The 17,211-nt window shown below is 40.7% G+C and overlaps 1 protein-coding gene across 1 annotated transcript in view; it reads left to right on the top strand.

Moving 5' to 3' along the window:
* LOC132555403 (dentin sialophosphoprotein-like) overlaps positions 1-14,062 on the top strand; it is a 28,912-nt gene extending 14,850 nt beyond the window's left edge. Inside the window, exons 2-8 of the mRNA XM_060219753.1 lie at positions 2,524-2,632; positions 2,775-2,821; positions 4,153-4,310; positions 4,868-5,146; positions 7,607-7,796; positions 7,891-8,258; positions 13,279-14,062. Coding sequence (XP_060075736.1) covers positions 2,524-2,632; positions 2,775-2,821; positions 4,153-4,310; positions 4,868-5,146; positions 7,607-7,796; positions 7,891-8,258; positions 13,279-14,060 — 1,933 coding nt within the window. The 3' untranslated portion in view covers positions 14,061-14,062. The remainder of the gene's footprint in view (positions 1-2,523; positions 2,633-2,774; positions 2,822-4,152; positions 4,311-4,867; positions 5,147-7,606; positions 7,797-7,890; positions 8,259-13,278) is intronic.
* Positions 14,063-17,211: the final 3,149 nt, after the last annotated feature.

Here is a 17,211-nt window from a genome sequence, read left to right as displayed (position 1 = left end):
TGTTTGTACCATCAGTGCTTACATGGTTGTGTTATGAGGTTTGACACACCATACCCGCAGTGTTTTTTGTTTGTACCATCAGCACTTACATGGTTGTGTCACAGGTGTGTGATGGGCCTCCTGTATGTTGTTCACTGAGTCAGCCACCAGTTACAAGGAAACCACTATTCAAAATAAGCCTGGTTCTTCATGGGATGATAATATAAACCCGGCAAACAAAAAAACAGCTTATGAATGTGAAAAATAAGGATCAGGATTAAAATTCTTAAGTTTGAAATACATGTATCTTTTGTTAGTGTGTAATGAACTTTCCTCAGAAGCAGAAAAAATTAACAAATCTAAACATGATACTTCAATCAAATAAAGGACCGCACCAGTAAGTTGTGAAATAATAAGTGTTAACATAGAAGCTGTCGCTGTCATCGTGATTAGAAAATATCTGAATATTTTGGACATTACTGCAATTTTCAAAACACGTCTGTGTATTGCTCTAATTGACAAACCATGTGATATTACACAAGAGCATCCTGGGCAGAACAATAAACTTATCATTATTGCATTGAAATGCACAACTATGGAAATGTAATGACAGCTGTCCAATCAAAATACCCATCAGTAATAAGAGAGGGCAATTTCTCTTCCAGGAATTGGTACATAACTCTTAGTTAGTTGAAAGCTGGAAGGGAAGAACTGCAATCAAGCTTGAAATATGAGGAAACAAAGGGCATTAACTTCGCTAAACACTGTTACATGTAAACTCTATTCTGGAAAAACAACTTCACATCATGATCATCACAAATCCCACCAGATTTACTAAAAAAGAAAAAAGAATAAAGATAGCTCTTCTGAAAATTGTTAAATCAAAATTCAAATTTGCAAAATACAAATAAATATAAAGCAAACCTTTTCTTCCAAGTTTCAAAGAAGTCCTCTGAGAAATGAGATATGAATAATGAAAGAAATCTTTATTTGATGTATATATATGGTTGGCAAAATTTGAAAAAATGAAGGAAAACAAATCTCCATGAAAATACACATCACTTAACTCCGTATTTGATCCGGTTTTTATTTGGTGGTTGTATAGGTCATTGTGTCATCAAGTTTGTAATTGAAAGTAACCAGAATGCTGAACATGTGTGAGTGGTTCCAGGTTAGTTCCTGTCTTCCAAGCCCATACATTATTTCTGTTTAACTATTTTATCATCTGGACTACATTTTACACTAACTTCATGCTTCATTTATTTTCCTGGTTAATCTGCTGATTTCATGTAGCAATTCAGCTTTTAGCCAAGCAATAAAAAAAATCAATCCAATTTCCTTGTGATATTGTGTTTGTTTTATTTGCTACACATATAAGCTGAAATTGTGCTTTGTCGGTAAAATGACTCAATCAATCCCATTTGGGATGTGGTTCTCTGGGCCTATCAATCAATAGACACAGGAGGAAACGGTGATAACACCATATCTAGTACAGGGTTTTGTTACCTTGAATGAAAACATCAATGTACAGTTAATCATACATTCCTTAGTATACAACACTTAATGTTCTAATGTTGGTGGATTGGTGGATGGGTGGGAGGAAGGGTGACGTGAGATGTGTTGGCAAGGGTTGAGGGAGGATAAGGGAAATGGTTAGCTGGAATGGGATGTCAGATGTGTTGGTAAGTTTTAAGGACAGGATACGGGTCAGATGTGTTGGTAAGGGTTGAGGGGAAATAAGGGCAGCAGTTGGCTAGTATGGGATGTAAGGTATTGGCTAAAATTGGAGGGAGGTGTTGTCTGGCATGCATTGTCAGATGCTTGTTAGGAGATGGAAAGGGGATTGGTTAGGGAGTTGGTTGGTAGGTTTGTCATATGTTGACTTTGAGAGGAGAGAGGAGTCGGGGAGGGAGTTATCAGATGTTTGTTAAAAGGGGAAAGGGGAAAGAGTTGGCTTATTGTCAGATATGTACTGTACCAGACGCTGATGTCTTCTGGTCATATAATGGCAATGCTCTCACCTTTCTTCTAACCGTCTGTGATTCATGTCTCCAACGGAAAGTGAAAAGTTATGGGGCACCTGCCAACAGTGTTGGTTACCCCTTCTATTCCAACTAGATTCTTCCCACAGTAACATCCCTAGATTTTTTACATGTGGGTCAACAAGAGTGATTTATAAAAGTAGAAAGAACAATTGTTGTAAAATAGATGAAATTTATATCATCATAGTCTGACTACATTTTCCTGAAAAACTGTTTTTGGCATCTCAGTGCCACCAAATTGTTTTACAATATCAATTCTGAAACAAAATAGAAATTTCCTTAATCCTTAATTAATTAACAGTAAATATTATACAGAAGCAATTACTGGTGTTCAAAATCTGGATTCAACACAGACTAGAGCTGCCTTTAAACAAGGTCAAACACTGCCTCCATGCTTGTGTCTATCTCCAACACATTGTCACATGCAAGACCTTTAACACAGATTGAATTAATTGATTGTGAAATATAAACATTAAAGATTTGAATATTTTGTATATTACAGATTACCATATAATGGACGACCTTGGCCAGCACCAAGTCCTGTGGCAGGAGTGTATGACATTAGTAACAGCAGCACACAGCTCATCATAATGAACAACAAAGTTCGCAAGGTAACTAATATATAAATTAATAATTTTATAGGCTTTTTTCAGCAATTTTGAATAATCTATCTAATCTTAGGAATGAGTTTCACTTCAATGAAAATACTTGTATGTTTTATTTGGTTGAAACATTTCCATGTATATTTTACAGAAAAGTAAGTTGCGAGGCCACAATGACCCTGACCAGGAATCTGACAGGTAAGTCCATACACCGAAGTCTGGGGTGTTAGATCACATCTTAGTTCTAGAATTCAGTTTTATTTTTTTTCAAGGGCTATGATTGTTGAACAATTCTTCATATCATTTAAATTGCTTTATACATTACATATATATATATATGTGTAGGTTGGCATTGGATGTCAGATGTGTTGGTAAGGGTTGAGGAGGGGATAGGAAGGGGGGACTGGTGTGGGATGTCAGATGTGTTGGTAAGGGTTGAGGAGGGATAGGAATGTGGGACTGGTGAGGGATGTCAGATATGTTGGTAAGGGTTGAGGAGGGGATAGGAAGGGGGGACTGGTGCTGGATGTCAGATGTGTTGGTAAGGGTTGAGGAGGGGATAGGAAGGGGGGACTGGTGTGGGATGTCAGATATGTTGGTAAGGGTTGAGGAAGGGGATAGGAAGGTGGGACTAGTGTGTGGGATGTCAGATATGTTGGTAAGGGTTGAGGAGGGGATAGGAAGGGGGGACTGGTGTGGTATGTCAGATGTGTTGGTAAGGGTTGAGGAAGGGGATAGGAAGGGGGGACTGGTGTGGGATGTCAGATATGTTGGTAAGGGTTGAGGAAGGGGATAGGAAGGTGGGACTAGTGTGGGATGTCAGATATATTGGTAAGGGTTGAGGAGGGGATAGGAATGTGGGACTGGTGAGGGATGTCAGATATGTTGGTAAGGGTTGAGGAAGGGGATAGGAATGTGGGACTGGTGTGGGATGTCAGATATGTTGGTAAGGGTTGAGGAAGGGGATAGGAAGGGGGGACTGGTGTGGGATGTCAGATGTGTTGGTAAGGGTTGAGGAAGGGGATAGGAAGGGGGGACTGGTGTGGGATGTCAGATGTGTTGGTAAGGGTTGAGGAAGGGGATAGGAAGGGGGGACTGGTGTGGGATGTCAGATATGTTGGTAAGGGTTGAGGAAGGGGATAGGAAGGGGGGACTGGTGTGGGATGTCAGATGTGTTGGTAAGGGTTGAGGAAGGGGATAGGAAGGGGGGACTGGTGTGGGATGTCAGATATGTTGGTAAGGGTTGAGGAAGGGGATAGGAAGGTGGGACTGGTGTGGGATGTCAGATATGTTGGTAAGGGTTGAGGAAGGGGATAGGGGAGGGGGAAACTGGTTTTGGATGTCAGATGTGTTGGTAAGGGTTGAGGAGGTGAGGGGGGTGGGGGGTGACTGGTGTGGTATATCAGATGTGTTGATAAGTTTTAAGGACGGGATAAACATTTTCATATTTTCATTTCTATGTACATTACATGTATATATGTATATATATATATATATATATATATATATATATGTTTATTTTTACTCAGACTTCCAAACCCTGAACGCCATTCCCGGAATCCAACTCCAGTCAACAAGGAATTCCACACAAAATGCCTTAATTCGCAGTCCCCTCGCTACACACCCTCTGTCTGCAGTGAACTAGAGTGGAACAACAATTCTCAGAGATCCCCTGCTAAGTTCTTTGGTGAGGACATAATTGCGGGTCAAAGTTGAAGGTCACCAGAAATTTTTGTTTTGATGTTCCAAATGTAAAACTAGATGTAATGGAGAAAATCTCTTGGCCAGTAACCAAGGAGAAGTTTGAAACTTTCTGTTTTGATAGCTTTGCTTTGATAACAGGTGTATTCATGAAAAAAATATTGGTCTGCAGAATGAGTGGCATTGAATCTGAAATAAAACCTCTTGTAATTTTGTTTTGTCTTTTTCCAATGGAGTTAGGCAAGGCTCTCAAATATTAATTTTGCCATCTTTCATTTTTTTTATTTAAATTGAAATTTTATCAGTTTAACTCTGAAAATACAGCTTCGTACATTGTACTATCCTTTAAAGTGTAGATGAGTGGAAACAGAATTGAAAGAATGACAGACAAGGGTAACATTGCAGGCCCTGAATATGACAAAGCAGCCAAGGGGCATCAAAAGGAAAATGTCTTAATTCATTTTTGAAAAAGGGTTATGGTAATTATTGATGAAGTTTCTTTTATTTGACTCTATAAAATCAGAAATTAACTTTTGCCCATAGATGGCTCCCCTGTCAATCCCAAGAGGCACACAGCATGTCGAGTACCCAGCGACCCAAAAGCATTCCAGATTGGCATGTTAACAGACTCTCCTCGACGTTCCTCAAGTCGTCTTTCCTTACCAGCACGGTTTCAGTCCAGTCCTCTGTTGACCCACCCAGAGCTAAAGCCTGGGGAACGAGCATACCTAACTCACATAGCACGTATTTACAGCGCCGGGCAGATGATGAAGCTGAAACAGGCACAATACAACCAACTGCTCTTCAAGGAAATGGAAAAAGGTGTGTTTACTGTGTCAAGATAAGTCATATTTCACAATTTGGTTGTAGATCTACAACTAATATTTGTACAGCTGATTTTGTAAAGACAACTATATACATAAAATTACATAAAGTTTATCTACACTTGGTCAAGATCCAGTGCAGTAATCATGAGACCCTACTACTGATGAGTACAATATTCCACCCTACCCTGAGACCCCTCTACTGACAAGTGTAATGTTCCATCCTACCCTGAGAACCCTCTACCGACAAGTACAATATTCCATCCTACCCTGAAACCCCTCTACTGACAAGTGTAATGTTCCATCCTACCCTGAGACCCCTCTACCGACAAGTACAATATTCCATACTACCTTGAGACCCCTCTACTGACAAGTACAATATTCCACCCTACCCTGAGACCCCTCTACCGACAAGTACAATATTCCACCTTACCCTGAGACCCCTCTACTGACAAGTACAATATTCCATCCTACCCTGAGGCCCCTTGACTGATGAGTATGATGTTCCATCCTACCCTGAGATCCCTGTACTGACAAGTACAATATTCCACCCTACCCTGAGACCTCTCTACTGATGAGTATGATGTTCCATTCTACCCTGAGACCCCTCTACCGACAAGTACAATATTCCATCCTACCCTGAAACCCCTCTACAGACAAGTGTAATGTTCCACCCTACCCTGAGACCCCTCTACTGACACGTACAATATTCCGGCCTACCCTGAGACTCCTCTACCGACAAGTACAATGTTCCACACTACCCTGAGACCCCTCTACTGACAAGTGTAATGCTCCACCCTACCCTGAGACCCCTGTACTGACAAGTACAATATTCCACCCTACCCTGAGACTCCTCTACCGACAAGTGTAATGTTCCATCCTACCCTGAGACCCCTCTACCGACAAGTACAATATTCCACCCTACCCTGAGATCCCTCTACTGACAAGTACAATATTCCATCCTACCCTGAGACCCCTCTACTGACAAGTGTAATGCTCCACCCTACCCTGAGACCCCTCTACTGATAAGTACAATGTTCAATCCTACCCTGAGACCCTTCTACTGACAAGTGTAATGTTCCACCCTACCCTGAGATCCCTCTACCGACAAGTGTAATGTTCCATCCTACACTCAGACCCCTCTACCGACAAGTACAATATTCCACCCTACCCTGAGACCCCTCTACTGACAAGTGTAATGTTCCACCCTACCCTGAGATCCCTCTACTGACAAGTACAATATTCCATCCTACCCTGAGACCCCTCTACTGACAAGTGTAATGTTCCACCCTACCCTGAGACCCCTCTACTGACCCCTGAGATCCCTCTACTGACAAGTACAATATTCCATCCTACCCTGAGACCCCTCTACTGACAAGTGTAATGTTCCACCCTACCCTGAGATCCCTCTACTGACAAGTGTAATGTTCCACCCTACCCTGAGATCCCTCTACTGACAAGTACAATATTCCACCTTACCCTGAGACCCCTCTACTGACAAGTGTAATGTTCCACCCTACCCTGAGATCCCTCTACCGACAAGTACAATATTCCATCCTACCCTGAGACCCCTCTACTGACAAGTGTAATGTTCCACCCTACCCTGAGATCCCTCTACTGACAAGTACAATATTCCACCTTACCCTGAGACCCCTCTACTGACAAGTGTTATGTTCCACACTACCCTGAGATCCCTCTACCGACAAGTACAATGTTCCATCCTACCCTCAGACCCCTCTACCGACAAGTACAATGTTCCACCCTACCCTGAGACCCCTCTACTGACAAGTGTAATGTTCCACCCTACCCTGAGATCCCTCTACCGACAAGTACAATGTTCCATCCTACCCTCAGACCCCTCTACCGACAAGTACAATGTTCCACCCTACCCTGAGACCCCTCTACTGACAAGTGTAATGTTCCACCCTACCCTAAGATCCCTCTACTGACAAGTACAATATTCCATCCTACCCTCAGACCCCTCTACCGACAAGTACAATGTTCCACCCTACCCTGAGACCCCTCTACTGACAAGTACAATGTTCCACCCTACCCTGAGACCCCTCTACCGACAAGTATAATGTTCCACCCTACCCTGAGACCCCTCTACTGACAAGTGTAATGTTCCATCCTACCCTGAGATCCCTCTACTGACAAGTACAATATTCCATCCTACCCTGAGACCCCTCTACTGACAAGTGTAATGTTCCACCCTACCCTGAGACCCCTCTACTGACAAGTGTAATGCTCAATCCTACCCTGAGACCCTTCTACTGACAAGTGTAATGCCCCATCATACACCGAGACCCCTGTACTGACAAGTGTAATGTCCCATCATACACTGAGACCCCTGTACTGACAAGTGTAATGTCCCATCATACACCGAGACCCCTGTACTGACAAGTGTAATGTCCCATCATACACCGAGAACCCTCTACTGATTTACTTATGTCGACAGGTCTGTATGGTAGGGACGAGGTAGAAAGATATGGCCGTTTTATCAACATGGGGAAGGATCGTCAGTATCAGATGCTGCGACCTGCAACTGGCTTCCGACGTGTCATGTCTGCTCCTCCTGAGAAATACCATGTGTATGATAGCACCACCACATACTCAAACAACGATGACTCCTTCTCAACAGAAAAATCGTGAGTAAAATCAAGCTTACATTACAGAATAATGAATTATACAAACTATTACTGATAAATTCTCTGATGTATTGTATTATTGTTTTTTTAGCAGCTCTGATCTCAAGAACAATTCCAGTGATGAAAAGGAAGGGAAGCGACCTAAAACAGTTCGTCCCAAGTCGACCAGGGAACGACAATTGTCACCAAGGTCAAAAACACAGCAAGCCTACAAAACAGCTCCCGAGATTCCACCGACTCGGACAAGCAAAGGATCAGCTAGTAAACCTAATGTTAAAGTGAATCGCAACCAAAACAGTAGTAAGGTTGGAAAAGAGGAGGAAAAGAAACAAGTGTCACCAGCCACTACGTCCAGTGATAGTTCTTCTGATAACAACAGGCTCGAGGAAGGCAGCAGCTCGCACAGGGAGGGAGTGGATAGGCCAAAGTCTCGCCTAGGTCATGCCAGTGCCAAGACAGCAGGTTAGTAACTGCAATGTCCAAAGTATGTATACTAAATGATAAAATGATGCACGAATAATCAGCATTTATATGTTGAGCATCCAACTTTACTCATATCAAGTGGAGCTCTGGACCATTTGGTCAGATAGCCTTCTGGTTATTGTGTTGTGTCAGATAATGGCAGTCTGGAAGTATCTTTAACTGTCCTGAGGTGTCTTACATGGTGTGTTGTGTTGTGTTGTGTCAGATAATGACAGTCTGGAAGTATCTTTAACTGTGCTGAGGTGTCTTACATGGTGTGTTGTGTCAGATAATGACAGTCTGGAAGTATCTTTAACTGTGCTGAGGTGGCTTACATGGTGTGTTGTGGTGTGTCAGATAATGACAGTCTTAAACTGTCCTGAGGTGTCTTACATGGTGTGTTGTGTCAGATAATGGCAGTCTGGAAGTATCTTTAACTGTGCTGAGGTGTCTTACATGGTGTGTTGTGTCAGATAATGGCAGTCTGGAAGTATCTTTAACTGTGCTGAGGTGTCTTACATGGTGTGTTGTGTCAGATAATGGCAGTCTGGAAGTATCTTTAACTGTGCTGAGGTGTCTTACATGGTGTGTTGTGTACTGTTGTGTCAGAAAATGACAGTCTGGAAGTATCTTTAACTGTCCTGAGGTGTCTTACATGGTGTGTTGTGTTGTGTCAGATAATGACAGTCTGGAAGTATCTTTAACTGTGCTGAGGTGTCTTACATGGTGTGTTGTGTTGTGTCAGATAATGGTGTGTTGTGTCACAGTCTGTATCTTTAACTCTGTCCTGAGGTGTCTTACATGGTGTGTTGTGTCAGATAATGACAGTCTGGAAGTATCTTTAACTGTCCTGAGGTGTCTTACATGGTGTGTTGTGTTGTGTCAGATAATGACAGTCTGGAAGTATCTTTAACTGTGCTGAGGTGTCTTACATGGTGTGTTGTGTCAGATAATGGCAGTCTGGAAGTATCTTTAACTGTGCTGAGGTGTCTTACATGGTGTGTTGTGTCAGATAATGACAGTCTGGAAGTATCTTTAACTGTGCTGAGGTGTCTTACATGGTGTGTTGTGTCAGATAATGTCAGTCTGGAAGTATCTTTAACTGTGCTGAGGTGTCTTACATGGTGTGTTGTGTCAGATAATGACAGTCTGGAAGTATCTTTAACTGTGCTGAGGTGTCTTACATGGTGTGTTGTGTCAGATAATGGCAGTCTGGAAGTATCTTTAACTGTGCTGAGGTGTCTTACATGGTGTGTTGTGTCAGATAATGGCAGTCTGGAAGTATCTTTAACTGTGTGTGTTGTGTCTGAGGTGTCTTACATGAGGTGTCTGTGTGTGTGTTGTGTCAGATCATGGTGTGTTGTGTTGTGTCAGATAATGCCAGTCTGGAAGTATCTTTAACTGTGCTGAGGTGTCTTACATGGTGTGTTGTGTTGTGTCAGATAATGACAGTCTGGAAGTATCTTTAACTGTGCTGAGGTGTCTTACATGGTGTGTTGTGTCAGATAATGACAGTCTGGAAGTATCTTTAACTGTGCTGAGGTGTCTTACATGGTGTGTTGTGTTGTGTCAGATAATGACAGTCTGGAAGTATCTTTAACTGTGCTGAGGTGTCTTACATGGTGTGTTGTGTTGTGTCAGATAATGACAGTCTGGAAGTATCTTTAACTGTGCTGAGGTGTCTTACATGGTGTGTTGTGTCAGATAATGGCATTCTGGACGTATCTTTAACTGTCCTGAGTTGTCTAACATGTTGTGTTGTGTTGTGTTGTGTCAGATAATGACAGTCTGGAAGTATCTTTAACTGTGCTGAGGTGTCTTACATGGTGTGTTGTGTGTCAGATAATGACAGTCTGGAAGTATCTTTAACTGTGCTGAGGTGTCTTACATGGTGTGTTGTGTCAGATAATGACAGTCTGGAAGTATCATTAACTGTGCTGAGGTGTCTTACATGGTGTGTTGTGTCAGATAATGACAGTGTATCTTTAACTGTGCTGAGGTGTCTTACATGGTGTGTTGTGTTGTTGTGAGTCAGAGAATGACAGTCTGGAATAATCTTTAACTGTCAAGAGGTGTCTTACATGGTGTGTTGTGTCAGATAATGACAGTCTGGAAGTATCTTTAACTGTGCTGAGGTGTCTTACATGGTGTGTTGTGTCAGATAATGGCAGTCTGGTGTGTGAGGTGTCTTACATGGTGTGTTGTGTCAGATAATGGCAGTCTGGAAGTATCTTTAACTGTGCTGAGGTGTCTTACATGGTGTGTTGTGTTGTGTCAGATAATGACAGTCTGGAAGTATCTTTAACTGTCCTGAGGTGTCTTACATGGTGTGTTGTGTCAGATAATGACAGTCTGGAAGTATATTTAACTGTGCTGAGTTGTGTCTTACATGGTGTGTTGTGTGTCAGATAATGACAGTCTGGAAGTATCTTTAACTGTGCTGAGGTGTCTTACATGGTGTGTTGTGTCAGATAATGACAGTCTGGAAGTATCTTTAACTGTGCTGAGGTGTCTTACATGGTGTGTTGTGTCAGATAATGGCAGTCTGGAAGTATCTTTAACTGTGCTGAGGTGTCTTACATGGTGTGTTGTGTCAGATAATGGCAGTCTGGAAGTATCTTTAACTGTCCTGAGGTGTCTTACATGGTGTGTTGTGTCAGATAATGGCAGTCTGGAAGTATCTTTAACTGTGCTGAGGTGTCTTACATGGTGTGTTGTGTCAGATAATGGCAGTCTGGAAGTATCTTTAACTGTGCTGAGGTGTCTTACATGGTGTGTTGTGTCAGATAATGGCAGTCTGGAAGTATCTTTAACTGTGCTGAGGTGTCTTACATGGTGTGTTGTGTTGTGTTGTGTCAGATAATGACAGTCTGGAAGTATCTTTAACTGTGCTGAGGTGTCTTACATGGTGTGTTGTGTTGTGTCAGATAATGACAGTCTGGAAGTATCTTTAACTGTCCTGAGGTGTCTTACATGGTGTGTTGTGTCAGATAATGACAGTCTGGAAGTATCTTTAACTGTGCTGAGGTGTCTTACATGGTGTGTTGTGTGTGCTGAGGTGTCTTACATGGTGTGTTGTGTTGTGTCAGATAATGACAGTCTGGAAGTATCTTTAACTGTGCTGAGGTGTCTTACATGGTGTGTTGTGTCAGATAATGACAGTCTGGAAGTATCTTTAACTGTGCTGAGGTGTCTTACATGGTGTGTTGTGTTGTGTCAGATAATGACAGTCTGGAAGTATCTTTAACTGTGCTGAGGTGTCTTACATGGTGTGTTGTGTCAGATAATGACAGTCTGGAAGTATCTTTAACTGTCCTGAGGTGTCTTACATGGTGTGTTGTGTCAGATAATGACAGTCTGGAAGTATCTTTAACTGTGCTGAGGTGTCTTACATGGTGTGTTGTGTTGTGTCAGATAATGACAGTCTGGAAGTATCTTTAACTGTGCTGAGGTGTCTTACATGGTGTGTTGTGTCAGATAATGACAGTCTGGAAGTATCTTTAACTGTGCTGAGGTGTCTTACATGGTGTGTTGTGTTGTGTCAGATAATGACAGTCTGGAAGTATCTTTAACTGTGCTGAGGTGTCTTACATGTTGTGTTGTGTCAGATAATGGCAGTCTGGAAGTATCTTTAACTGTCCTGAGGTGTCTTACATGGTGTGTTGTGTCAGATAATGACAGTCTGGAAGTATCTTTAACTGTGCTGAGGTGTCTTACATGGTGTGTTGTGTCAGATAATGGCAGTCTGGAAGTATCTTTAACTGTGCTGAGGTGTCTTACATGGTGTGTTGTGTGTTGTCTGGATCTTTAACTGTCAGATAATGTAATGGCAGTCTGGAAGTATCTTTAACTGTGCTGAGGTGTCAGTGGTGTGTTGTGTCAGATAATGACAGTCTGGAAGTATCTTTTTCTGTCATGAGGTGTCTTACATGGTGTGTTGTGTCAGATAATGACAGTCTGGAAGTATCTTTAACTGTGCTGAGGTGTCTTACATGGTGTGTTGTGTCAGATAATGACAGTCTGGAAGTATCTTTAACTGTGCTGAGGTGTCTTACATGGTGTGTTGTGTTGTGTTGTGTCAGATAATGGCAGTCTGGAAGTATCTTTAACTGTGCTGAGGTGTCTTACATGGTGTGTTGTGTCAGATAATGTCAGTCTGGAAGTATCTTTAACTGTGCTGAGGTGTCTTACATGGTGTGTTGTGTTGTGTCAGATAATGACAGTCTGGAAGTATCTTTAACTGTGCTGAGGTGTCTTACATGGTGTGTTGTGTCAGATAATGGCAGTCTGGAAGTATCTTTAACTGTGCTGAGGTGTCTTACATGGTGTGTTGTGTAATGACAGTGTGGAAGATAATGTGCTGAGGTGTCAGTGTGTGTGTTGTGTCTGGAAGTATCTTTAACTGTGCTGAGGTGTCTTACATGGTGTGTTGTGTCAGATAATGACAGTCTGGAAGTATCTTTAACTGTGCTGAGGTGTCTTACATGGTGTGTTGTGTCAGATAATGGCAGTCTGGAAGTATCTTTAACTGTCCTGAGGTGTCTTACATGGTGTGTTGTGTTGTGTCAGATAATGACAGTCTGGAAGTATCTTTAACTGTGCTGAGGTGTCTTACATGGTGTGTTGTGTCAGATAATGGCAGTCTGGAAGTATCTTTAACTGTGCTGAGGTGTCTTACATGGTGTGTTGTGTTGTGTTGTGTCATATAATGACAGTCTGGAAGTATCTTTAACTGTGCTGAGGTGTCTTACATGGTGTGTTGTGTCAGATAATGGCAGTCTGGAAGTATCTTTAACTGTGCTGAGGTGTCTTACATGGTGTGTTGTGTCAGATAATGACAGTCTGGAAGTATCTTTAACTGTGCTGAGGTGTCTTACATGGTGTGTTGTGTCAGATAATGACAGTCTGGAAGTATCTTTAACTGTGCTGAGGTGTCTTACATGGTGTGTTGTGTCAGATAATGACAGTCTGGAAGTATCTTTAACTGTGCTGAGGTGTCTTACATGGTGTGTTGTGTCAGATAATGAGTCTGGAAGTTCTTTAACTATGAAAGATGACGGTAATACATCCTCTGATGAAAGTCAAGGTCAGCAAAAGTTATCAATGGAAGAAAGCAAAGGTCAGCAAAGGTCATCAGACGACAGTGACAGCCAAAAGAGGTCAAGTCAGGAGGAAAATCAGCAGAGGTCATCAGACAATAGTGAAGGTCAACAGAGGTCATCAGACAATAGTGAAGGTCAACAGAGGTCATCAGACAATAGTGAAGGTCAACAGAGGTCATCAGACAATAGTGAAGGTCAACAGAGGTCATCATCAGATGAAGAAAAAGGTCAGTTTAAGCCCTCAGTAGAGGAGAGTACTGGGCAGGAGACATCGGTCACTGAAGAGTATAGCCAAGATGATGACCACAACACAAAGTCTGACTACACGACTTCTGAAGAAACACAACCAACGAAATCCACAACAGAAAACACCTACACTTCTCAAAGAACCCAGGAGAAATCTGAGGTTTACTCAAGTTCTGCTACTCAAGACATCACACCTCAGGACAATACAGAGAGCTCTAATGAAGATACATATACCATGACATATGAAAGTTCTGCCACCAACCAGCCTACTGATAATACAATGTCTGATCCCCGAAATCTTAGCACAGAAAAGTCTAGCTCTGCTGAGGACAAAACCACGACAAATTATACTGATGATAGTAAGGCGCAGCAATCGCGACGTGATTCCTTGGAAACTGATGACCTAGACGACCCACGACGTGTCAACAAGGACGTTGATAAAATAGAATACTGAGAATAGACACAGATAAGAACTTAATGAAAATTAATCTTTTGACACAAATGTGTAATTTAGACGTAATTGAAATCATTGGTGATTACTAGAGTTCAGAGTTCAATGTATTTTATACCAGTGGAATTATATTATGATTCATGAGACTGGCAGATTTATTAGATGTCAGGTTTTATTGTGTATTATAATCAGGTGTATCATGAGGTTAGGGGACACATTTAAAAATATCAAAGATTCATTATTCATCAAACATATATATCTGATATATTGTAGTTGGTATAAGAATTTCTTTTCGTAATGACAAGCTTCTTTGTATTTCTTTGAAGCTCAACTATAATTCTGTTTGTTTATATCCTCTTGGGATTTCACTCATATCCTGAGTATGCATGCACGAAGGAGTGTAAAGTAATTATTTGAAAATCATTAAAGGGACCGTATGGAGGGACAAGAATGCATTGTACAGATCAATGATAATTTATACAAGTCATGACAATTATTCCTGACTTGAGTTCGGCTTGTATACCACCTCATTAAGTGTCCCATATCGTTCTACTTAAAACCCATTTGTATTAGTAATTAGCATGCTGCAGTTTAGGGCAGTGATTGATTCAGAAGATGTTGACCAGTATAAACACCAATTTTCAGTTTTATATAGTATTCAAACTGGACCAGCTTCTCTGATAGTTTACCATTAGTCAGACAAAGTAAGGATTGGTTTTGATGTTCACCCTATTGTTGTTTTGTTGCTGTCAAGCAGGTGTTTGTTTAGCTAGATAGAACGTAGACAGAAGGGAGACAACTCTTGTTTAGAAATATGGTGATTATGTTGCCCTTATTCTGTTTTGATAACCTACCATTTGTTTATGATGAATGTGCATGAAGAAGCTTTTGTGAACTGAACAGTATTAAAGACCTGTGATTTACTTATTTTTCTAGAGTTTAGAAATATTAACTTTAATTATAATCATATACATGACCAGCATTTTTTCACATTGCAAGTCAAATAGTTTTAGTATTAAAAACATAGAAATTCAGTTTTATTAAGGATATATTTTTTCTACCACATTATTGTAAATCTGAAGTATATAAGCTTTATACAATAGGCTGTATGGTTAAAGTTTGATTAAAGATCCACATGACTAAGTCGGGTTAAATACCAGTAATTTATAGAATTATGTGTAAATAATAACATACAGAATTACTGGAAACTTGACTGTGTAATTTTTCCTGTGATTGTTAAGCTTTCTGATGAGTTTCATTAAATGCATTACAGACATATATCAATGTGTTGTGTCTTATATGAATGTATGTTTCTCTATAATGAACAGAGAAAACATATCTTCATGTACAAAGATTTCAGACTGACTACAGCGCCTGTCATAACGAAGAGGAAATTTTTTGTCAAACAGAAACCAATTGATATATAGACTGATCAACATAACAATCAATACTTTACCAAGATGTCATCATTAACCTCCACCTCCTCTGATGTAGTCGGAACAACGCATTTTAGAAATGAATCCGTTTAAACTTTCATATTCATTCAAAAATCTAAATAAGAAAGTGTGCCAGAAAGTAATTGTGTTGTTTTAGGGTTTTGATTCTAGTTCTAGAAAATTGAAAACCTGTTTGGTACAACTTACTGCAAGTTAGTTTCCAGATCATATCTTCAAAATCCTTGCAGGTTCATTTGCCAGCTTAATAGCAGGAGGTCAAGTCAGTGGGTTTGTAACACCCACTTGGATATTAAACAAACTTGTCAAAATAATTATTTTATAATCCATTTTCACAAGTGCTAAATTTTACCAGTTTCTTAAATAATTTAAATATATTTTACTCATGTGACCTTGAAAAGGCCATTTAAAAATTAAAGGTTTATAGCACTTTATCACAGGTACTTCCTGACCAGATATTAGCAACCTGGGTCTTCTTCAACTTTGGAAGATTATGACATGCTCAAAACATATTTGTAACTTGTGACCTGGAAACTAGGTCAAGGTCGTTTATATGCAGAAACTTTAAAGTGCTCTATCCCAGATACTTTCAGGTATATCTGGACTCTGGGTCTTATGAAACTTGAGAGGAAGACTCTGAAGTATTTTGAACATATTTGACCTCTGTGATCTTCTAAATAGGTTCAGATAATGTTTAAGTGGTAACTCTGTAGAACTGAATTCCAGGTACTCAATTGATAATTGTTTTCTGGAACTTAAGAAGAATATTTTCATTCTTTTTTACTCATGACTATGAAAATAGGTCAAGGTCCTATATACCAGAAAACTTTATACATTTGTGCATGTAGCGCTCTGGTCCAGGTACTTGCTGGCATAATATCTGAACTCTGAGTGTTATGAAACTTAAGTAGATAATTCTTTTTTTAACAGGGAATTTTGTAGCACTCAGTCCCATGTACCTGTACTGAACAAATGTCAGTACCTTGGGTCTCCGGAAACTTGAGATGTTGATTATCAGAGTTTGATCCCCTTGGTGTTGAACAAAGGCCAAGGTCATTTATATGAGCAAACTTTAAAGCACCCCACCCCAAGTACATACTGGCCTTATATCGGTACTGTGGGTCTTCTGAAATTTGAAAAACACATATTAAACTTCTTCTAAATTTCTCATGGTGCCATGGAGCTGAAGATCAGTGGGATTTTAGGGAAAGGAAACACCCATTTTAAACTCCTTCTCATGTTCCACCTATAGGATTCAGGTGAATATTATGCATAATTCAGATCCTGAGATGATCCTGACCTAGTGGTTTTACTTTTTGGGCTAGTCCAAAATCCAATGTGGCCAATATCTCAAAAAACACATTTTTGCCACAGTACTGAAGTAGAGTGGGGATTTGGAGAAAGTAGATTGAATAGTGTTACTATAACTGCTGTAATATCATTATGTTTTACTCAGTTAACAATTGTTTGCCCTACTACTACTCAGATAATTGTTAAGGCCCATGGGCCTCGGTTGACATTTGCATTCTGAAGCATACATAAACAAGAGGCCCATGGGCCTTAACGGTCATCTGACAAAAAGCAAGCCAAACTCTAACAACAGTGAGTCTGCCGTTAAAACAGTGGGCTTCAGTCATTTGAATAAACTTGGTAGCCCTTCCTCCCAGCATCCTACAGGCCCAATATCAGCACTCCGAGCC

The sequence above is a fragment of the Ylistrum balloti genome, unplaced genomic scaffold, assembly GCF_031769215.1.
Source record: "Ylistrum balloti isolate Yb309-2 unplaced genomic scaffold, AGI_CSIRO_Ybal_v1 Utg370484, whole genome shotgun sequence".
In the NCBI taxonomy this organism is placed as follows: Eukaryota; Metazoa; Mollusca; class Bivalvia; order Pectinida; family Pectinidae; genus Ylistrum; species Ylistrum balloti.
The sequence above is the reverse complement of the archived record's forward strand: the minus strand, read 5'-3'. Positions and strand labels throughout refer to the sequence as shown.